Source organism: Theobroma cacao, chromosome 1 (genome assembly GCF_000208745.1).
Source record: "Theobroma cacao cultivar B97-61/B2 chromosome 1, Criollo_cocoa_genome_V2, whole genome shotgun sequence".
Classification (NCBI taxonomy): Eukaryota; Viridiplantae; Streptophyta; class Magnoliopsida; order Malvales; family Malvaceae; genus Theobroma; species Theobroma cacao.
In genome coordinates, this window is record NC_030850.1 from 30,326,226 (window position 1) to 30,349,964 (window position 23,739).

General features: G+C 36.9%; 5 protein-coding genes across 8 annotated transcripts; 2 read left to right on the forward strand and 3 right to left on the reverse strand.

Annotated features, from left to right (window-relative positions):
* LOC18613435 (probably inactive leucine-rich repeat receptor-like protein kinase IMK2) lies at positions 131-1,898 on the forward strand. The gene has a single exon (XM_007050661.2). It carries the CDS (start codon positions 365-367, stop codon positions 1,568-1,570), a length of 1,206 nt encoding a protein of 401 aa, XP_007050723.1. The 5' UTR covers positions 131-364; the 3' UTR covers positions 1,571-1,898.
* On the reverse strand, positions 3,577-4,620 carry LOC108660485. The gene is made up of 2 exons (XM_018114182.1): positions 4,322-4,620; positions 3,577-4,033 (listed from the first exon to the last, which is right to left on the reverse strand). Exons 1-2 carry the CDS (start codon positions 4,593-4,595, stop codon positions 3,825-3,827), a joined length of 483 nt encoding a protein of 160 aa, XP_017969671.1. The 5' UTR covers positions 4,596-4,620; the 3' UTR covers positions 3,577-3,824.
* LOC18613436 (LEC14B protein) lies at positions 4,918-11,556 on the reverse strand. Of its 3 annotated transcripts, none has more exons than XM_007050662.2 (10): positions 11,409-11,556; positions 10,244-10,659; positions 10,014-10,133; positions 8,722-8,799; positions 7,944-8,120; positions 7,086-7,163; positions 6,491-6,666; positions 5,995-6,153; positions 5,706-5,766; positions 4,918-5,308 (listed from the first exon to the last, which is right to left on the reverse strand). In XM_007050662.2, the coding sequence occupies exons 2-10, from the start codon at positions 10,634-10,636 to the stop codon at positions 5,117-5,119; spliced, it is 1,434 nt and encodes a 477-aa protein (XP_007050724.1). In that variant the 5' UTR covers positions 10,637-10,659; positions 11,409-11,556; the 3' UTR covers positions 4,918-5,116. The 3 variants fall into 3 exon arrangements, with proteins under 3 accessions (XP_007050724.1, XP_017969670.1, XP_017969669.1); XM_018114181.1 differs by having other exon boundaries at positions 10,244-10,655; positions 11,409-11,546; XM_018114180.1 differs by lacking the exon at positions 11,409-11,556 and having other exon boundaries at positions 10,244-10,687.
* Positions 12,523-17,036, forward strand: LOC18613437 (pentatricopeptide repeat-containing protein At2g30780). Of its 2 annotated transcripts, none has more exons than XM_018114304.1 (3): positions 12,523-13,273; positions 13,468-15,796; positions 16,412-17,036. In XM_018114304.1, exons 1-2 carry the CDS (start codon positions 12,809-12,811, stop codon positions 14,590-14,592), a joined length of 1,590 nt encoding a protein of 529 aa, XP_017969793.1. In that variant the 5' UTR covers positions 12,523-12,808; the 3' UTR covers positions 14,593-15,796; positions 16,412-17,036. The 2 variants fall into 2 exon arrangements, with proteins under 2 accessions (XP_017969793.1, XP_007050731.2); XM_007050669.2 differs by having other exon boundaries at positions 12,526-13,273; positions 13,468-14,702.
* LOC18613439 (gibberellin receptor GID1B) lies at positions 20,842-23,733 on the reverse strand. The gene is made up of 2 exons (XM_007050672.2): positions 23,201-23,733; positions 20,842-22,554 (listed from the first exon to the last, which is right to left on the reverse strand). The coding sequence occupies exons 1-2, from the start codon at positions 23,237-23,239 to the stop codon at positions 21,559-21,561; spliced, it is 1,035 nt and encodes a 344-aa protein (XP_007050734.1). The 5' UTR covers positions 23,240-23,733; the 3' UTR covers positions 20,842-21,558.

Here is a 23,739-nt window from a genome sequence, read left to right on the forward strand (position 1 = left end):
AAAAAGTAAACCCCCCACTCATCAAGAAGAAAAAGCAGAGTAGCAAGCAAGATATAAAGAAAGAAGATTCAGAAGCAAGAATCAAAGAACAAAAAATAAGTCTTCTGTCTCTCTGGTCTTTTGCTTCTTTTTCAAGCCAATCTTTTGTTTGTTTTTTTAATTTTATTTCTCTTTCTATAATCTTTGATGCTGATAGTTTCGCCATTAAAAGCTCTCACGGTTGTGTCCCACGAGAAACCGGTAGTCTTCTCTCACGAAAAAGCTATCGTCGCCAACCCAAAAGCCTTCCTTTTTTCTTGTTATATTAACCACTCTGACTCCACTCTTCTTTGCTTCACTGCAAACCTCGGTCTCTCTTTTTCCAATGGGAAAACAAGGAAGAATGAGAGTGGCTTCTTATACTCTGTTTTTAGTTGTTCTGCTTCAATGTAGATTCTTGGCTTTTGCAATTTTAGACCCACTTGATTTTTTAGCTTTACAATCCATTCGAAAGTCTCTCGCTGACTTGCCAGGCTCCAATTTTTTTGCTTCCTGGGACTTTACCTCCGATCCTTGTAACTTCGCCGGAGTTTACTGCGAGGCAGATAAAGTAATAGCTCTCAATCTGGGTGACCCGCGTGCTGGTTCGCCTGGTTTAACGGGAAGGATAGACCCGGCTATTGGCAAGCTATCTGCTCTCGCCGAGTTATCAATTGTTCCGGGTCGGATCTATGGGTCGTTGCCGCAGTCAGTCTCGCAATTGAAAGACCTTCGGTTTCTCGCGATCAGCCGGAATTTCATCTCCGGGGATGTTCCGGCGACTCTCGGCCAATTGAGAAGGCTTAAAACGCTTGATCTCAGCTACAATCAGCTGACCGGAAAAATCTCTCCCTCCATTGGAACCTTGCCTGAGCTCACCAATGTCATTCTCTGCCATAACCACCTCTCCGGTTCGGTCCCTCCGTTTCTCTCCCGAACCTTAACCCGGTTCGACCTTAAACACAATGCTCTCTCCGGCTCGCTCGCTCCAGACTCCCTCCCTCCTTCTCTCCAGTCCCTCTCTCTCTCCTGGAACCAGCTAACTGGACCGGTAGACAGGCTTCTATCCCGGCTCGACCAGTTAAACTACCTAGACTTGAGTTTGAACCAGTTCACCGGTCCCGTCCCTGGACGGCTGTTCTCATTTCCTATCACAAACCTTCAGTTAGAAAGAAACTTGTTTACGGGTCCAGTCCAACCGGCTGATCAAGTGACAATCTCGACCGTTGATCTGAGCCACAACAGGCTGTCGGGTCAGATATCACCAATGTTATCGACCGTACAGAACCTGTACTTGAATAACAACCAGTTCACTGGTCAGGTCCCAGCCTGCTTCGTGGACAGGTTATTATCCGCCAGCATACAAATACTTTATTTGCAGCATAATTATTTGACCGGGATCGAGATTAATCCGACGGCCGAGATTCCTCTAAGCAGTTCGCTGTGTCTACAGTATAATTGCATGGTTCCGCCCGTACAGACGCCGTGCCCATTGAAGGCTGGAAAAGAGAAGACCAGGCCTACTGCCCAGTGTAACGAATGGAAAGGGTAGATTAGTAATTTTATGGCCTTGTGAGGGGCAGTTTGGAAAAAAAAAATATTTATACAAAAACTGGAATTTGTCCATTCATTTGTTTATTTGTGTGGTTGATATCTTGAGGGTAAATGAGGAAATAAGAGTGTTTGCTGATACTCTAGAGAAATTGTAATGTGTAACTCTTTACTATTTTGTGGATTATGATGTTCCTAATGACCATAATATATTTATTTTTGGGATAAGAACTGTTAGGGATGGTTGTAATGTAAATAGGGTGTATGCCATTAGTAGCACTTTTTCTTGGCTGCCAAAAAGTTTTCATGTACTTCATATTCCTTCTGAATTGCACCTTTGACCAGAATCAACATTATGTTATGTATACAATATGTTTAAGTTGGAAAACGTTTATACTAAAATTCTACTTTATGATGGATAATATCATTTGAATCATCCTCTTATTAGGTACATTACTAAGAAATAAGGGTTTCAATAAAAGTGCCAGATGCAATGAGATTGTTGTAGTGTCCATCACTTTGGGTTTAGGACATTAATGTCTGACAATTACAACGCTAACGTGTTCCACAATTTTCTAGGATTGATGTGAATATGATTGGTGAGGTCCATGCAAGTAAGTCATCATTTACCAGAGATTGGTTTTCTTTGAAACTGGGAACCACTCTTCCATGTTCCACATTCGGGTCTTCCACCACCAGGAATTGGCCCTTTTGATTGCTAGTTGAGTTGTTGTCAAGGTTTTGATCATATGCATTTGTTTCTTGTTTTGTTTTCTTTTGAGAAGGGACTTGTGGGGTAGAAATAATTGCTTCTTACTTCCTAGCTTTTGCAGCTTTCCATTTGCACGGGCCTGTGAAATGGCAAAAACCAACATCGTCTCCTTTTTCACAAGCCCTTTATGCATGCCTCCAACACCGCCAACCATGCTCTTAAATCATTCAATGTTAACCCGTGCTGGAAACCCCCAACTACCCTTTCGCGTAAGGGTTAAAACCATGTAAAATCATTCATAATCACCATTTCTCAGCGAGGGATAGTGGTCCTACTAGGTTTAGTTATACATATCTCCTCTTCGTAATGGGAAAAAAGGAATCAAAAGAAAAATCTAATCCAATCTCTTCCACCATTTTCTCTTTGCTAAGTGCCTTGGGCAATCGGGCTTGGACAAATGAGAAAAATAAGATTAGGTGTGATTGGGACTTGAAGGTAACATTATACTGATAGACAGTTTTGAGGGCACATGGAGTAGAGCAGAGATTAGTCTGTAAAACTCATTTTTAACCCATTTGTTTTGTTGGGTGGTTGGGGGGTTGGCAATTGGCAATCGCTCAGAAAAGTTACCCCACATTTTGCATGACATACTGTCAAGTCAAATGCTACTACCAATTTTCCTTTTCATTTCTTTTGCCCTGTGGACTCACTTTGTGTTGTCAATTGCTTAATCAGATCGGTTGTTTATGAATAATGTAAGAATTAAAAAGAGAGGCAAATTCACTGTAAAGATTGTCATTAGGTAGATGCTGGACCATCACATTTACTCAAAAGGCAATGACAGAATGGAAGAGTTGGAAAAATTGGGTGTGGACTGTGGAGTTGGTGAGATTGAGCTTGATTTTTTATCCCAAAAGAAAATGAAAAAAGATAGAAGGATTATACATTCTGTTGCGCTTAAACAAGTATGTAGGCCTTGACTTAGCTTCTCATAGAAAACTTTTGTCAAACTGATGAAGTAGGGGCCCTCATATGCTTTGTAATTATCAAGTAAAACAACTCTTTTGATTATGTTATTATAATATTTTGTAGTGCTCTAAGAGATTGTCAACCTGCCTAAGTAGGGGCCCTTAACTTGTAGCATGTTTTTTCATCATATTAAGGGGCCCCTAATGATTTTCAGCCATAGAGCTCTTAAAGAAATACAAAGATGCTGCTGAAAATGATGATGAATATGCCACGAAGCCCACATAGAACGCATTGCTGGGTTGTTGCTCTCAAATAATTAATATTCCTGTTGCTTCCAAAAGAGGAAACTTACTTGCCTTTTTGTACGTGCACAAAGAAAGAGCTTTTAAAATGATGAAAGAATTAGCCACTACCCACTGTAAGTCATATTCCCAGGGGGAGGGAGGTGTGACTTTAGATTATATCCAAGTAAATATGAACTATGATGCTATGATGAAAGTGTTCTTTGAATACAAAACAAAATAGCAGTGGCCCAAGAAGGAATGATGAGCAGTATTTTCCAAGTAACTAAAAGCTAATAAGCATGTGCCTCTTTGTTATGTAGGAGGGAAAAGAAAGGGTAAAAATTTACAATACCAAGAGAAAGCCGAATGATGATTTGGTTGGTTCTATCCACCGTCCAGGGTTGAGTTTTGTTGCGTTTCCTATACGCAGGACCTGATAGCACCCTCATTGGGATTTTCTTGAGAGAGCACCCATCGATATTGTTAATTGTAGGTTGTCCTAGAGAAAGAATAAATATTTGGTATCACCTTTTCCCTGGGTTCTGTTTTTGTACGTCTAGATTCTTCTATCTTTTAAAGCTTTGAAAGCAAAATGCCAAATATTGTGTGGTGGTAGAAGGACAGGTTTCCATATAATTTGGATTCGATTTCCCAAACCAGTGTGAACGAGGGCATTTCAGTTGGAAATTTCTCAGTGCTTGCATTGGTGGGAATGGAATGAAAGGAAAATGGTTTTAAATCATGATTAATGATGGAAACAAGATTGAGATAAAATTTTGGCACTGACCAATAGGTGAGAACGAGCCGAACTTCAATGGGCCTCGAGGTTGGAAGCCATTGACGTTAGTGGGGCACCTGATTTTAGCCGTTTCTTTGCAAAGGTACTTTGCATGGGATGGGATGCAAACCCCACCACGGATTGTTTGTTCCCGGAGAGATCCACTGAAATCTAAGCATATATTCCGTTCTTCTGGACAGACCTCAAGAAATTGAGAGGCAGGCCTCCTTACATGCAAACAGCTAGCATTCAACCGATATGCAGACAGCGTGTTCCACCTCATGCTTTCTTTTTCCCTTTTCTTGGCTCCATTGTTGTAGTTGAAAAGTATAAATTACTACGAAAGTTCCATCTTTTGAAAGAATTCTATAAAGCATATATCTATCATCATCTTCACAAGTTATACTGATTCGACCTATGTTCTTAATGGTGCTTGTTCCACATGGCAGAACGAGCTCACTGCATTCATTAACTTGATCCAAAGGAATATTGCATCAAAGAGTTGGAAAAGGATAAGGAACCTAGGTTGAATAAGAGGAAACCAAGTAGCACGATCTTCACGCAGAATCAAGCAAGAAAAACAGAAAGGATTTGGATGAAGCACATGAACAAACATATGGAGTTACATTGTTTATTTATGTACAGCAAAAAATTTTTATATGTGCAAGTGCATTAATGTTGTTAAACAATTGCACCTTATTTCATAATGCAAAATAACAGGGCCTGCTACATAAACGACATACAGATTATCATATCATATAATAGTAATATAAATATATAGCTTACAGATGTTATAAGTGGCCTTCAATAGTAATATCTCCTCCGGATTCTCATGTTACTCATTGGGGCGGGTGCTTCTCCGTTACCAGAGAATCCCCACTTTACCACATCCCCATCCCAAGAAGAGCTAACTAGCATGGGGTAGTATGGGTGCCAACTACAGTCTCTTACCGGTGATGTATGGTGCTTGAGTACCGCAACTTGGGCTCCGGTTACCTGTGAGGAATTATGGTGTTACCCTCAATAAAAAAGAATTTGGTTGGATACCAGATGGCACAGGCCACAAATTTTTGGTATTCATGCAACGGCTGAGCACATTATGACACTCTTCAATGGAGAGCATATCCAACATAATCACTCACTGCATGGCATCTTATCAGATGCAATACACATTTTTTAAAAATACACAATTACAGTTTTTGCTGTGATACAAGAGAATGCACATTGAAACTACAGCTGTCCACCACAAAATTCCACCAAGTAAGAATTTTGAATCTAAAAAAGGGCATCATATTCTTATATCTACACATTCTAACAATATATCTATGGTGTATGAAAGAGTGACTCAAAAATGCAACCTATGGGAAAAGCAATACAGAATTTGGTTACTTACCACATCATAGATATAAACACAGGAATCATGAGATCCAGTGTAAATGTACTTTTGACCCGTGCTGCAATAAGAGATTCAAGAAATTGATGACATGTAAGGAAATACTTTAAACCAGAGCTAACAGTGAGATAAACAACAATATCTTGCTAAACGAAAAGAGAATATAACCACCACTTGTCCAAAGTTGATTTGACAGAATTTGACTAACATCAAGCACACAGCTTTTTATCGTTCAAATGATCACCTAAGTTCCATCATCTAAAGAGAAGGAAAATATAGTAACACCCACCTGTATTCTGGGGAAAAGTAACAGCGAATAAGAGTACGCAAAACTGAGTGACCTTTGTAAGTGGCCACTGATTGATCACATGGGTGTTTCAGATCTCTAGCCTGTGGTGGATAGTCCATCCATCTGTAATCCCATTCGTAACTCCTAAACCCTACATTGCTGCAATAACATAATAACAATGTCTTAAACTTAAGCTGTTTAATTCTATTCAATCTAGAATGATTTAAATAAAGCATCAATACTGTTGGCTCCCATATACTCAATTCATCGTATCCAAACTGGACATGGCTTAAACCAAAAGTAAGTTAAATTCACAATCCTAACTTATCATGATCAAACTAATGTCCAAATTCAAACTGACAATAAATTAAGTTCCACCAAATAGCCTGAAAGAGACATACTCATGAGAGGAAATCTAAAATATGCTCTAGTTTCTATTCTCATGAATAAAGAAAAGTTTGCAAGGGTACCATGGGAAGCCAGAAAATAAGCATACCAAGAGGTATTAGACGACATTTTCCTGATATCCCAAAGCTTGATAGTTTGATCTTTACCATTTGATATAAAATAACGACCATCTCCACGACTGTCAAGAAATGTAATACCTTCCAGGTGTCCCATCAAGACCCCTGCTGGTGTATCTTTTGCAATGAAGCATCGTCTATCCCACACCTAAACAAAATTAAAATTATTGTCCCTTGCTTAATCAAAAGGGAAAATAAAGCATATGTACATCCCAAATTGTCAGTAACATGTTTAGGCATATTCAAAGATACTTTCTGAGGGTGTTGTATTTGAATTTTAGTGTTAATGAATGTGTGATTACTAAAGTACATCAAGCAAGCAACGAACTCTTTGCAACTCACCAAAGCCTTTTCCAACTATTCAGCATTAACACACAAAATCACTAACTAAACAGCCAGGAACAATGTTTCAGTCAAGAACTAACAGAACCCTTCCATATAACATAATGGCCTTGGAAAGGTATTATACATCCAGTGAAATTTACATAAAAATAATTTAATAAAAGTACTAAAGAAATGACGATAAAAATCACTAAACATTCTATGCATAAGAAAATTTGGATTTACCTTGCAGAGACTATCATCACTTCCAGAATATATCAGATTGCCACTTTCATCAGCAAAGGTGACAGTATTAACATCAGCCTGCAAGATGATACACAAATCAACTTTAAGACCACTGAAATTACAGATCCAAACAGGGAAAATGGTCACCACATTGCATGAAATCTTCCTACATTAAAGTGGGAAGGGAGGTCGAGCAAATTAAATGACAACAACCCCAAAATAAAACATTATACTGGGTGACTAGATCTTGCAAACCATACATCTGTTTATAGGGTATTTAGTTCCTTAATTCTCCTATTCATGCAACATTCATGAGCTTTAATGCTGATATAAATGAGAAAAGAACTTTTGAAATATACTACTCATGAAGGACAGAAATCTAAGGCAAAAAAATTAAGACTCTAAATTGCAGCTGAATAACTTAGGTACAGCCCAAGTGGGGTAGAGGCAATCAATACAAGAGAAGAATAATTACATATCACTAAATGAGATGAAAATATCAATTGTCTATATAAATATTGTTCTCAAGGAAGCCATCAACTTCCACACATTTTATCACTAGTAGTATCTAAACACATTCAAGTTAATTGATGACAAGGACTTCAATTATAAGCATAACAGAAAAATCAGCTAATAAACTTTAAAAGTGTATTTAAAAAAAATCCTTAAAAGAAGTAAGAAATAACCACTTAACAGTGGTTGATGGGCTAATTGATATATATATATATATATTACACTCTAGTTTCAGACATAAACCCATCATGCTAACACTGTTATAGGTAAATCAACAATATTCAAGCGAAATCCTCATAAAACAACATGCTTATCAAATCAAGAATATACAGATAGTGAACCCACTGTGTGTGCTACAATTCGAAGGGAAAGCTTGTTTGCTTCCAGATCATAAACATATATTGAGTTGTCATTGCTTCCAGCAACAAGTTCTCGTCCATCAGTTGAAAATTTCACGGAAAATATGCCAAAAGGATACCCTCCATCATCAGCAGCAGAAAAGTCCAATCCTTCATGGATCTCCTGAAAAGCATAGAACTACAAAAATGTGACCAAAAAATTTGTTGGGAAAAAGAATCTTTGGAAAAATATACGAAGACATCCTTGATCAAAATATTTCATAGTGTTCAACCTCAAACCATGAAGTCAATGTGCTACCCTGAAAGAACTGATCATTCTAATTTCTCTTCTTATTCTCACCTTTTAACAATATAAATATATTTGACACTCAGGTTGGATGTTATCATCCAAAATAATTACTTGCCTAACCAAGAAGTATCTGAAGTGTTTATCAAGGTCCCCATGGCCCAATTTTTAACTATGGATAGGGGCCATGCCCACGCACCAAATATCTCTAATCGGTACATTTACAATTTCCTAAAAAGCTCCATGCCAGTGACATCATTTATTGGAATGTCAGATTTTTAACACTGTCAATAACAAATTTTAAAAGCTTTTAGTATTTATTACCAGAAGACAATCTAATATTGAGAGAACCAAACTGCCGACCCAACTTAAGGGCTTTAAGTTGCCAGCATAAGAGTTCTGTATTTCAGTCTCTAATGTGAAGCTATTAAACTAAAGGCCATCCCAGATTTAAAGATTAAAAGAAAAGCATTTGTACCGTGATTTTTGAGAGGGATTCTGTGGTAGCAGACCCAACATTAACAATGTGGACTATAGGTGACATGCTGGCATAAACCTGCAACAAAGAATATAAATTTGATTAAGATACCTGCAACAAACATGATATTTAAGGCCATTCAAAACGAACCTGGACTCCGCTAATGCAAATTATATTACAGAGTAACAAAATCAACAATAAAAACGTAAAAGTAGTGTGATCAAACAAATAAAAATCCAAATATACCAAAGCATTCATTCTATATTGGAGCTTGAAAGAAACTAATCCAAGCTAATGTCCTTAATTCTGTATTCATATATCATCAGAAAATAATTTGCTTGAATAATGATGATTGCTATTTCAATTTACGAAAATTTTCCATCTTTCATCTAGCTTTTAATCTTCCCCACTATTTATACTTGTAGGTCCACTTTAGGTCAGTAAAGGAAAAAGAATAGTCTGGGTTAACGTACACCACCAACCTAGTTATCAATGCATTAAAACATTATAAAAAAAACTAGGACATTAAAGCAGACAGATGACCAGGTGACGAAGGCATGCAAAGGTCCATAAACAGATGTGCAGACAAATCTATTTGTTGACTAAAAGCTCTGTGCAGGCATTGGATTCATTCTTCTGCATCAGTTCATGTACAACTATAGTTCACATTTTAGAACACAAAACAAGGAACAGGACACCAGAGAATAAAGTTCTATCTGGTATTGATCTGTCATGTCGCATTTAGAGTGAGACCATGGTGTGCTGTGTGATGCTAGCACTAATAATCTTGGAACTCAAAAGCTATCTGCTATATTTTATTACCATGAATCCTTGTAAGACCTAAAGTGCTATTAAAATCCTCAAAAATGTAAGCATAGGAGGACTCTAAATGGGATGATTTTAATCCATTTAGCGCTTGAAATGAGTTATCTTAGCCACAGTGAAGCTTTTCATAATTTACTTCATCATATCCCGTCTTGTAGAAGTAGAATTTCCCTTACAAAAGATATGTCAAATATAGTAGTTTTCAAAAAATTCAAGTTGGAAGACACTGACTAAATGTTAAAACTAGATAGGGGGAGTTCATTCCAGCAAAATATAGTAGTTTTCAAAAAATTCAAGTTGAAAGACACTGATTAAATGTTAAAACTAGATAGGGGGAGTTCATTCCAGCAATAAACTCCCTTAGCATCACAAATTGTTAACAAGAATGAGTAAAAGAGACGCAATTCAAAATCATCAAGCTATCTCTTACATGCAAATATAATTAACTATATCTAGTATGAACTCACAAGATAGCGCTGATCTGGAGAAAGGGATGTGTCAGTAACTGTCCAACGCAAACTTTTGGCAAGAATGTTCTTCTGAACTTTCCAGCCTCTATCCACATTGTATATTCTAATATCGCTTCCCTGAAACCAAACAATTCACAATCAAATTAAATCAAAAGTATTATTAACAATAATCCAATCAATTCCATGCCAAGTCAATCTCACTCAAATATAAGATGATGAACAAATACCTGAAAGCCAGCAACAAATAGAGAACCATCAGCTGAAAATTGAGAAACATAGGCCCGGCTGGTCATCTGGTCCACAAGCCAAGGACCATTTACTGGCAAATATCTGCTAAGCATATGACAACGATCTGCCGAAGAGAATCTTCCTCTTCCTGAATAATTACCTTCTCGACCTGCCAACATCTTCACTGGGGAAACAGGTAATTGCTGCTTTCCCGGCATGAGTTGACGTAGTCGTTCATGAGGCCCTGATCTGAGGTTTGTAAGCTGGGCAATCTCGTGGTCTACATTATGCAATGGTTTGTTGGACCTAGTACTGCTACCAGCTTCATTGGTGACCTTACTACCATCAAACAACTCAGATTCTATCTCCAGCCTACTCATGGCGTACCCCATTTCATCAATGTCAACCCCACTGGCTGAAACAAACATATTTAATATAAAAGCACAGCCGATATTCTGGTATGACTAACGCATATACATATCTGTTAAACCTTCATGCAAAATGATTTTTTTTTGGGTTCTTAACATGTCAAACCTGAAAAAAGAAAAACAGATAGAAATTGGGTATATGAAGAGTTTTGGGGGAAAAAAAAGAACAAAAAGGGGATTTGTAATAGACAAACAAACACATGTTCGATAGTCAAGACAATGAATTTCAGCACAATTTTACCAATTTAAGTCACTTTTTACACCCAAAAAAAGAGTAAAAAATCCAAAATAATGAAAAGCATTTGATTTTAGTTAGAATCATGGCTAAAACCCCATCTTTATATAGTCCACCACCTTAAAATGAGCGACAAAACGTGAAATTAAACCAACCCCAGTTCCCAACACGCGGGAAAAGGCAAACTTTCGTCTTTAGTTACTCAGAATCTGTTACAGTTACCGCCAAGTCCAATTGAATCATTGCAAAAACATGTCGAAAGCAACGGACAAGTAAAACTTGAACACACAAAAATGCACAGTCCAAAATACATACCATACAAAAAAAAAAAAGAGCAGCATCAGGAGCTTGTATTGTCAAACAAAAAGAAAACCCAACTTACTTGAACATTAGTAACAACTAACAAGAAAAACTGCATAGTAAAAGATAATTTACAAAAAGTATTAAAAGCAAAAGAAAACTTAATAGTTGGGAAGTGTATAACAATGAACTGAAGCACACCTGTTTGTTACGTTGCGAGGTTTTGAAGTCTTTGGATGCTGCTGGAATTCAGTCAGATTAGAAGCTTGCCGGTAATGTTATACTATGGATTTTCTTTCTTTCTTTTTACTGTTTTCAATTTTTGGGAAAAACTATTTTCTGGGTTATGTCTTGGGTTTGTCCATGATTTGAGAGGGCGCAATAAGCACACCTAATCGCTAAAATCTTGACACGTGTTCTTCTCGTGTTTCCTCAAACGGTACGGCTACTTTCCTTCTTACTAACAACTAACAAGTGTCATACTGAAAAATCAGCAGATAGCTAATACCTAAAAAAATCATAAATTATTTTTTAAAAATTTAAATAAATATTTCTTTTTATTTTATTTAATTGAATTTTTTTATTTTAAATTTAATAAAATTTTATAATTAACAATTCATCAATTATTATTAATTAAATTATCATTTATCATTTTATATCACATAATATTTACAACTGCATATTAAGATATCACAATATTAATATGATCATATAATTTTTTTCACCTTTAAACAACTTCATGTACACATAAAATTACAAATGATCCAATTAATCAACAATTAATCATATTTATAACAATATTTTTTATATTAATTATAATAATTAACAATTAATTTAATACATATCAATATATTAAAAAAATTATCATAATAATTTTAAAATGTGTCTCAAAACTCATTTTCAAATATTAAAAAGTATTGGTAAACATTTGTTAAGGTTATATTTATAAAAAAAATTTCATAATTAACATATTATATATTCTTTGAATATGATGAAAATAATGTATTAAATGTTAAAAAATTCTTAAAATAAAAAATATTTAATAAGTGTATATAAACATTCATCAATGGATTTTTAAAATTATTAATAAAAAGTTTATGAAAAAAAAAAACCTTATCGGTTCCAAATTAATGTGATATAATTATTTCATGCAGCATGGATTTAGGCTAAGATAAGATTATAATTTAGAAACACAGTCACATGAATAAACATTAACTACTCATGGCCGTATTAACAAGACAGAAGTGAACAGGTTTGAGATTGGCTGGGGTTTAACCCGAATTTGTTCATACTTTCACCCCGCTTTGTCAATTGTCACTGCAGTGAAGCAGGTTTAACCCAAGGCCAATAGAAACTCTTGAAGATTATATGTACGGCTTGGTTTGTTTCACGGGCACCGCCATCCGACCCAACCCGGTTCCTCCAATCACTAGCCAGGGTAAGTGAGATTCTAGGAGTTCCGGTTTGACTCGGCGCTCCTAAGTCACCATCAAGTCCTCAGCCTTTGCCCCGCCCCCCATCGGTTTCTATCAAAGAATCTTCCCCCATTCGGTAAAACCCTCCTTGAACCCTGAACAAACAATGTCCCGATTACAATCACAATGAAGCGTGTGTTCAAAATCTCCGAGGCAGCAGCCCAATCAGAGCTGCTATTAAATCTCCACAGGCACCCGTCAAAACCCAAAACTGCATCCCCTCTTTTATTTACTTTTCCGAATTTCTCTCTTTTCAGATTTTATGGTGACCTTGGTGCCCGAACAAACCAACCTCCGCTGCCAACGGCGATTCCCAGCAACATCATCAGCTTGTTCATTGAAAAGCTTTCTCAGGCGGAGCCCCAACCCAAAGCTAGAGAGGATCTGTTCCGGAAAGTGATTCTGTTCAGAGATGAATTGGTAAAAAGTGTTGATTGTTTAGAGGAAGTGAACAAGGCGTTGGAGGAGAAAGGTGATTGGTTACTTGGGAGTTGTAAACATTACCCTGCTTTACGTACCAAAAATTTCCATGACTCTGCTTTTCTAGAGCTATTGAAAAAGTTGTATTCTTCGGGTAATTTGGCCTTGGAGGTATGTATTTCTATTTTCCCCTTTTTTACAAGACTATTTGTTTCAATTTACGATGGAATTTATTTAGGTTTATGTTTTCTGGGTTTTTTTATTAGTGGGGTTTTGTTTAAATGCTTTGTTAGGAGTGTTTCAGAGCTGCATCGTAGACATTGATATGCATTGGATTTTGTTTTCATATTAGACTGTTTCTTCAGGTGTTTAATTGGAGGAGAAAAAAGGCAGAGCAAGGCTATCCTATGACGGAGGAAGAGTATGCTAGTGGTATCGTCATTGCTGGTAGGATTAGGAATGTAGATCTTGCAGTTGAGCTCTTTGCTGAGGCTGCTAATAAGCAACTCAAGTCTACGTCTACTTACAATGCATTAATGAGTGCCTATATGTACAATGGTCTTGCTGAGAAATGTCAATTAGTGTTTCGGGATTTTAAAAGGGAACCAGATTGTAGTCCTTCAATTGTAACATACAACATTCTTATATCAGTCTTTGGTCGTTTGATGCTGATAGATCACATGGAGGCAACATTCCAGGAGATAAAAAATTTAAATCTTTCCCCTAATTTAAATACCTATAACAATTTAATTGCTGCATATTTGACTGCTTGGATGTGGGATAGCATGGAAAGAACTTTTCATATGATGAAGGCTGGACCGGTTAAGCCAGATATTAAAACTCACATGCTGATGCTTCGAGGATACGCACACTCGGGGAAATTGGAGCAGATGGAAAGGACATACCAAATGATAAAGCATCACGTTGATGACAAGGAAATCCCATTGATTAGAGCCATGATATGTGCATATTGTAAGAGTTCTGTCAAGGGTAGGACTAAAAGGATTAAGGAACTATTAAGGCTAATTCCAGAAATTGAATACAGGCCTTGGTTGAATTTGTTGATGATTAGACTTTATGCTCAGGAGAATTGTTTAGAGAGTATGGATAACTCGATTAATGAGGCCTTTGAGCACAAGACCTCTGTTCTTACACTTCGCTTGATGCGTTGCATTATTGCAGCTTATTTCCGATACAATGCTGTGGACAAACTGGCAAATTTTGTAAAGCGCGCAGAATGTGCTGGATGGAGAATCTGCAGGTCTTTGTATCACTGCAAAATGGTCATGTATGGATCACAGAAGCGCTTGGAAGAAATGGAGAATGTCCTTAATGAGATGGATAATTTCAACATGGATTACACGAAGAAGACATTTTGGATATTGTACAAGGCATACTCAATGTGTGGTAAAAGACACAAGGTTGAGCAAGTAGTGGGATTGATGTGCAAACGCGGCTATGGGATTCCTTTGGACACATATGCATCATAAACCTTTTGTGCAGCAATACACCAGCAGAAGTTGCAAGAAACATTTAGCCAATCAGCATTTCTGGTTCATCACGATCATAACACTTAATAGAGATTTCAAATTACTCATAGGTACACATCTTGTCTTGATGTAGTTCTTGATTGAAATGTGTTTATATAATCATTGGTCTGAATATTAACTTACAATTAGGGGTGAATTCAAGCCGATGCTGAGTCAATACAGTGCTAGGCTCAAGCTTGAGCTTGGCTTGACAGTGAATGAGTCGAATTCGAGTATTCATTGAGTCAAACCCAAGAAATTCATGAGTAGTTTGACTCATTCACTCACCTAGTTACAATGACAAATTACATTGGTATTATTGATCCCTTTTTCTCCCACCTTCCCTGACTTCTTTTATGAATAAATATTATAAATATTTAATGTACATAGTCATATCTCCATGCAATTGCTCTGTAGCCTTCAGTTTTCCTTCTTCCTCTTCCAATTGATTGGCGTTTTATGAATTGTTGCTACTAGGAAATGATACATTGCGTAAATGAGCCATCCTCTGCTTGCACCTATTGAGCTCTTACCTCCAATTTCTGTTGTGTAATTCAGCTGTTACAATAGTCTTTATGGATGTTGTGAAACTATATTTAATCTTAAGAACAATCATTAGTTGGTCCAAAAGAGACTTTATGTTTGCACTCACTAGACATTTTCGTCAAGCCTAATATCTAAACTTTATGGTAGTTTGTCTAGATTAAGGTAAACAGCAATAGAAGCTCCAAGGAGATTGGAAACCAGTCAGAGCTGGTGGGCTATGAAAGGATCAGATATGTAATTGGTCCACCAGCTTTATGACTAATTTAGGAGAATTTAAGTTCTGGTAGAGTTACCAGATTTTAAGAATGACTTGAGGAGAAGGCTATAGGAGACTATAACTGGAATCGGACTCCTTGTTTGCTGTGACTATATTCAAGGTTTCACTCTCTACTGAGCTGCTCCTCATTGCTTATAATCTCTCTTATGCAGTAACTATCAGTATATCCTGCCTGTAGGCCAGCAGACCATAGTGGGCTTTATCTTACCCAGTTGGATTGAAAAAAGAGTATGAATTGTCACCTTCAACTATAAGGAGATCCTACATGTCTAAATCTTTAACACCTGCCTTTCAGTAATTGATGGAGCATCTGGGAGTGCCCTGAATAATGCCTACATTTAGGTAACATTAGTTATTCCAAAAATCGCTGGATACCTAGAACCCTAAGTAATTAATAGTTTGTTTTATGCCAACAGATAATTTCCTGTGATCTAGCAGTTTATTGCCTCCCTGTCCTCCAATTTATACTACCTTCACCTGGCTGGTGGTATCTTTATTATGAATTGAAAAGAAAAGGGGGCAGAGTTGATCATGCATTTTCTTGAGCCATAAGAATACATAAATGGTGAAACTTAATTTCATTTGCTAAATTCCTTAGGATAATCACAATATCGAGAACTTATATTTTCATGTCAATGAAAGATTAATTAACTTTTTAGGGGATTAGATGCAGTCTGATAATCATTCTGAGTCTATTTACCCCAGCAAGATGCTACTTGAAAATAATTCTGAAACGCTAGATTAACTTATTGATAAAAAAAAATGCTACATTAATGTGGGTATTTTTTTTAATATTATGATTAGAATTTAAAATTCTGCATTTTTTCAGAGGCCCTCATGTTGAGTTGAATAATTGCTCATTCTTCAAACTAAATGAAGATATTCAGTTTTCTTTGTTTTTATTCTTATGCCTTGTGGTTATATACTGTGATTGACGGGCTATCTATGTAATTGCAGAAAGTGCTACATTGTTTGATGGACTGAGACTACCCTTTATAAGCTGATTGCCAAGAGAAGGAATAAAATTCATTAGGACATTCAGGATTGTGTGTTTTCTTGCTGCTTGCTTCCTGCCATCTGACAAACTTGATTAAGTTTTATAGAACTGTAGAAATAATTTTTTCCTCAAATGCAAGGAGAGACAATGTTTTGGCAATTTGATTCTAACAAGAGATTGGCTAGAACTCGTCATCTATGAGAAAGAGAGCTGAAGGTGACATCTAAGGTTCAATCATGGCATTCATAATTCAGTACATATTGAATTGATGATCTTAGTTTAATCGAGTAGCGTAGCTTTGTTCTCTGTTAGTTTTCTCAAACACCAGAGCTGTTTCTAAATGTTAGGGTGTAAAAGTATTGTACTGTTATGCACAGCAAGCATTAAGATTTTGGGGTACAAGCCCAGTTTTGCTATTTTTACTTCTAGCGATTCTGGAACTTTCAAGCTTGGCCGAGATGCAGGGTTCTTTGGCATTCAAATGAGAGTTGTATTGCTGTAACTTCTTATAAATATGTGGAACCAAAGGCCAATCTATAAATTTTTTTTAATTAATTTACTTAAGAGGGTTAGCCACCCGAAGTGTTAATAATATTCTCATTTTGATGAGTGTCATATTTTTACTACATCATGTTATTAAATAGTGATAACCCGGTGAGTTCATTCTCAACTTCTTAATGACCCAAGGTTGGCAGCAGAGCTAGGTTCACATTACTAACAACTTCTTGCTATAAAATGTGAAGTATTGACTCTGAACCACCAAAAATGTGAACATTCGTGTGGGTTATATGAAGTTCAAATATATTTACAGTCATGAAGAGTTGAAATTTTATAATCATAGTATAATAATTTTCAGTGGTATGGTTTCACATAAATTTTTCTTTAAGATATGACATAGGGTTAAATGCATGAGTTTAAGTGTTACTAGTTCACCCGAACTCTGCTTAATTCGTTCTTGTTTCTGAAATAAAGAACAAGCCTCAGCCCTTAAGTGATGCAATGTAGAGTAGTTTTATGTATTGGGGCCCAAGTTTTTGCCTCTTACCTTATTGGCACCAGGCCATGTCTTGATGGATTTGGGTTTTGTGATTTAACTGGTTTAACAGCCCAAATATTTTCTGTACAACTTGCGTTGCAAATGCGTCAATAATTTCACTGACCAAACTAAAAAACACACTTCATTGAGTCTATAGAAATGGGAAGAGCTTGGGACGTCCGTACAATTGGATCCAGTGTTGCTGTCGAATGACTGTCCACTCTTGGGAAAACCAGTTAACGTCCCCCCGGATTCATCAAATTTCATCTGCGGGCCGTGGCGGCAGCAGCAGCTGTAAAAAAAATATTTACCGCTAATACGTTTCCTACTTTAGGGAAGCACATTCCTTGGTATTAACCCCATTTTGCCTCCCAGAATTTTACACCCCCTGGTGAGAAAACACACATTACTCGATATTCGGTTGAACCACGTCGGAAGCAAAGCTGAGAACAAAACTGAAAAACTGTACTGTGACAATGCAGGAACATGCGGAAACATGTTTGACAAGGAAGAAACAGGCTGATACCCCACTGCCCTGCCAAAGTGTTGCTTCCACATTCATTTCCCTCATACATATTCCTTATGTTTTTTTCCTTGTAATATTCTTCTACTCAGTGGTTTTTTCACTAATTTTCCTGTTCAAAACCCATCCCAGAACTAATAAATATCAAATAATTGCTTAACAGTGGAAGGTTATTGGTATGAAGATACTGGGATAGTGGGCTTTGAGAGAGGACCCCACCCATTAAAAAAAAAGAAAAAGCCAAAAGCAAAGAGCAAAGAGCAAACCCACTATTGCTTGACTTAACCACGTAAAAACAAACTTCTTTGTTAATGCTTTTGTCTTTCATGTTTGTTGGATTGATGTAATCTTTTCTTCTCTCTTTTATTCTTCCCCACCTGTCTTATTTTTTCCATGCACAAGAAAATAAAAAAGAAAAGATAAAGAAAAAGCTCTTCTCTTCTTCTGGACACTTTCAATTCAAAGTTTTGCATGTGAAGCCAGCCAACTCCATTTCATGAAAAACAAACCTTTTACCCTCCAAATATTTTTGAGCTTTTTCTAGAGGAGAGGGGAATGTTCTATTCTATTCCTTACAAATTTAGAATGCCATAAAAGAAAATGGAGTTTGATCGAAGAAAGACCTTGATATTTCCCTTTATCATGTCTGTTTCCGGAGTTGGACAATGATTAATACCTATAAAGTTACACCGCCAAACACTGGAATTTACCCTTTGCCTTTACCCTCCACAGCAACTTGTAGAAACTTCAAGCTTAAGATTTTTCTACTTTATTTTTTTTTATGTTGTTTTTTCCAAGGGGCTGTTATCCTTTCAATTTCACATCATATTTTTTCCACCACGTGTTTTAATTTCTTTTCCCAATCTTTTCCATTTTCCTTTTCGGGCTTATCTATTCTTGTCAGCCTTTCTTGGTTTTTTCTCGTGTTCTATTCTTCTTGTCCACTACCGATGTCTTTTTTTTTTTTTCCTCTCTCTCTCTATCTCTCAAATGGTTTGACAGATTACTATTTACAACCTATTTTTTAACGTTCCTACATTCATTATCAAAGCAATAATTCTAACATAGACGGTATGATGTTACATGCATATATGCAGGTGTAACATAATTAAAATTTCCCAACGTGTTAAATGATGAAATGAATGATAGATTTAAGATTTGGGATGCAGCAGAGTGGTCGTCTGAGAGCAGTCAACTTAATTAGATCTTAGTGAGAGGCTGAAAAATACAAAAGAAATGAGTTTGGGGTGGGGTGGGGTGGGGTGGGGTGGTAAAGAAGAAACAAGGTTGGTGTGAATGGGGGCACAGCCTCAAGTCGGCAAACAATGACCGTCCAGAAAGAAAGATAAAATAAAAAAAATAAAAAAGAAGAAGAAGAAAATCCAAATTAAAGCAGAACAGTGAGGCAACTGACCAAGTAGATTAAGGATTTTGTCCCTAATCGTGGTGATTAAATAAAAAAGGCAATTTGTTTGACAATGACTCCACCGTGTCGTTATTACAGAATATTTTTCCAAAGACATAAACAGCTAATTTACAATGGGACAGCTTCATAATAAGACAATGAAGAGAAAGAAAGAAAAAAAAATAAAACCCGTTGATAATCTAAACAAAGAAAGGTGAAAGAACAAAACTTAAAATAATAGTAATAAAGGGGGGGGGTGAATATTTTGTTGATTGGCTGATGCAAACCAAGCATATATTCTAAGCAAAGGCCTAGAAAGTCAATTAAAGACAGGGTTCCATGTCTTTATCCAAGCTTAGCTGTTCCATTAAACCCCTTAAAGCAATCCAACAGCCTGAATTTTAAATGGGTTTTTGTGTTTTTTTTTTTTTGTTGGGGGTGTGAATAAAATATTTTATTGTTAAAAAAGGTTTTTCAAAGTGGTCCCTTAGAGTACTTCCAAAATTCCCAACCACTATTTGAAGAGTTTCCTTTCTACTCATCGAAAAAACAAAGCCAAATTTCTTGCATCGGCCAATTTAATCCCAAAACTCCAAACCTAAACCCAATTAGAAATGTCCAAAAACAAAATTAATCAAAAAGAAAGAAAAAGAAAACCACGTCGAAAGATGGCGAAACCCATGGTTTGGACTTATAATCCAATCATTTCTTTTTTATTTACGCTTCAGAAATTTTGACTGGTTGGGGTTTGGTTTTGGGCTTTAGAGTGACGCAAACAAATTCATGGTGCAATGTGGTCCGCCACGCCACACGCCACACGCCACCGGCCACCCTCCACCTTTCGCTCACGCTTTCATTACAGTACAACTAAGCTTGTATTCACCACCCAACATTTAAGTGTTGTTGGCCTTCGACAGCGAGCACAAGAGGTAAAGCATATGGGGGTTGCAGTGAGATTTAAAATCCTTATAAGGGGAAACAGCTACCCAAATGGCATTCACTCAACCACTCTCCTTGTATACTACTAATTATCTAATTATCAAACTGCTTGAATTTTCTTCTCATCTGACAAGTATTTATTAGTGTGGAAATGATTGGCCAAGTTGTTCGTTGGAAAATATTGAAGCATACAGCACAGGTGTCGTATTATCTACACTTGTTTTTATATTTTCGTGCCAAATCTGGTAGAATTGACTCATTTATTATTTGATAATCATAAGCCAGAAAATAATTTCATTTTCTAGGGGTCTGAGAGTTGACAACTAACCTTTGACTTGGTAAACAAGTATTAATCCCTTAACAAATTAAGGTTTGCAGACTAGCAAGTTCAAGGCTCCAACTTGCTAATGGATTTTAAGATAGATAAAAGATAAAAACCCCCCAAAAAAGAAACAAACCCTAAACGTAGAATCATACAGCCCTGAGACACTATGAATCCAGGAACTTCACCATTAGTAAAGAATTGTCTAGCACACAAAAAAAAAAACACTTGCTATCTGAAACCTACTGCTGCTTATCTCATCACTTCCAACAAGAAGGAAAATACCTCAGTTAAGGATTTGCTTCATCATAAAAAGGGAAGTGGCAACACAAGGCACAAAAACAACACAAACATTGGGTCTTCGATGCCAGATAGCAAAGTTTGACAGAAAACAAAATCTTTATATTAACTCTAGAGCACAAGTATAACATACAAGTTCATAACAAGATGGATATATTCCATTCCTTGTTCTGAAATTAGTGCTTAAAGATTTACCAATTTCCTAGAACCAATTAATCAACCACCAAACATTACCCCTACACTTCTCTCTTCCCCTTATTTGTGGCCGGAAGCTGACTGGGGTAAGTTTCTATATCTGGTGGCTCAGCTGAATGCGCGATTCCCATAAACAAGCTCCTATCCTTGGAACCACTGGAAACAGGCCTTCTCACGAGAAAATCTTTATCCACCTAAAAAAACCTTAGGAAAGGAAATCATCTCCAGAGTGAGAACACCATCACCACCACAAAAGGGAATACAGTAAGAAGTAATAAGACTACACAAGCTTATAACTACACACCATCACTTCGAAAGGGAAAAAACCGAGTGAATTGTCAAGCTTTGTTACGTATGCTGCCTGTAGTTAAGGTTAAGTAGAGACTATTAACAGTTAGAAGTGACGAAGTTCTTTATCTCCTCCATGAGGCAATAGAAGTGATCGTTATTTGGCAAAAAGTAGAACCCGATTGTGGCCTTCTCTAGAAAAAGAAGTTTTACTTCTTGACCAGATCTTCTAAGCCCTTCAACGTATGCCAATTGCCAATCTTGAATTAGATCCAAACCAGCCACAACAAGAAGACTTTTGGGAAACTTGAGTCCTTTAAGGCTTTTGCCCCTAGGGCCGAAGGGATTACAAGCCGGATGGTCTCTATCTTCCCCTTCAGGTAAATAAGCTCGCCAATACCAGTCACGGTCCAGCAGTGTGACAAAATACTTCCCATCCAATCTCTTTTCTGATTCTGTTCTCCTCTGCCCACCAAACATTGGATGGAGAAGAATGTTACCTAATACCTCAACATCTGCTTCTGCTGCTCTCACGGCTACATGGTGAGCTATATTTCCACCAGAACTATCTCCAGCCAAATAAACATAGACTTTAGAATCCTTCCCACTTTGAAGCCAAGTTCTTGATTTAACCCACTTAAGAGCAGCCCAACCATCATCGTATGCACAAGGATATCTATGTTCAGGTGATCGGCGATAATTCACAGAGACCACAACGGCTTTACAAAAGCTAACAACGCGGCGACAAAAAGTGTCGTAGATAGCACTATTGGCAGAAGAATGAGTGAAGCTTCCACCATGGAAGAAGACTATGACTGGAACGATCTCCGTGGTGCTCAAAGGTTTTTCAAGGTCCACAATGCCCCATTGAGCCTCATTCTGAGAAGATGGCTGATAGACCCTGTTAAGAAGGCCGGTGCCTCCATCAACATGATCGAAGGAGAAAACCCCATCAACCGGGTTGATATTGGCAGGGACTTTGCGGTCAAGGAACTCCGATAAGTCTCTGTTAAAGGTTCCATCTGGACGGCGCTGTAGATTGTATGCTAGCTTGAAATTGGATATGAGGACCCATGTATTCAACGGAACAACCCTCTGCAAAAACAATAACATAAAATCCAAACAATTAGAAGGTTTGCTCATCGATGATAATAGGCTCATACACTTGAAAACTAAAAGAAAAAAAAAAAGACTGATCACATTGCAAAGCAGAGAAAAATATCATTCAGAAAACCGCCCTGACCAGCAAGAAAATTGTGGGACGAGGAATATAAATTTAGCACCAAAAAGGGGAAAAAATGGAAAAGAAGCAGTGGGGGCCAAAATACAACTTCAAAATTCTTCAAATCAAAAGTTAAATTTCGAACCTTTTCTTGAACCAAATTATTCTTGAACATTTCAGACTTTAACTTATAAGGACAACAAACTCAATCCCAACATTAACATTTTTGAAGAAAACAAAAGTAAAATCAAAACAATTCAACAAATAATTGCATTAAATACAGCTCATAATTAGACAAAAATTCAGTTAAAACCAACAATAACACCCCTTAAAAAAGGTCAAATCTTTGGAACCCGAGTTGGAAAGAAAGTAACTTCATTTGCTCGAAATGAAAGTCAAATCCACCATAACATCATCTTACTAGAAATAAAAAATTGTTGAAAAACAAAACAAACCACCATTTAAGCTTCCAAATGAACCCCAATTGTCTGCAAAAAAGAAAAATGAAAAAAAAATTACCCTGGATTCATTGAGGTTGACTTCATTGCTACCGGCCATGGCTCAACAAACCAGACTCAATAACCCCAAGAAGGAAAACGAAAAGGAAAAGGTTTAAAGAAACCCCACCAAGGAAATGAAACTAATCTTCACAAAGACAGCCTCATAATAACAAAAGCAAACGTTTTTTTTTTTCCTTTTTCTTTTGTCTTCCAACTAAAACTAAGGTAAGAGGGTGTATGTGTATGCTCCCCCTTCTTCTCTTATCTGGTTTCTTGGGTGTCTTTTCTTTGTACTAAGAGTCTCTCCCCTCCTTTTCTTTTTGATTGATTCCTCGTTCTGAGTTTTCTTCTGTACAAGAAGAGACACTTCCTTTCTGAAATAAGGAGCCACAAAGAAAACAAAAAGAGAGAGAGAAAGAAAATGAAATAGAAAGAGAAAGACTCTCGGACGCTTCTCCGCAGAGAGGAAATAAAGACAGAGAAAGAAAGCAAAGATATATATATATCTATCTATCTATCTCTGTTATTGTTAAACAAAGAAAGTACATAAAATATACA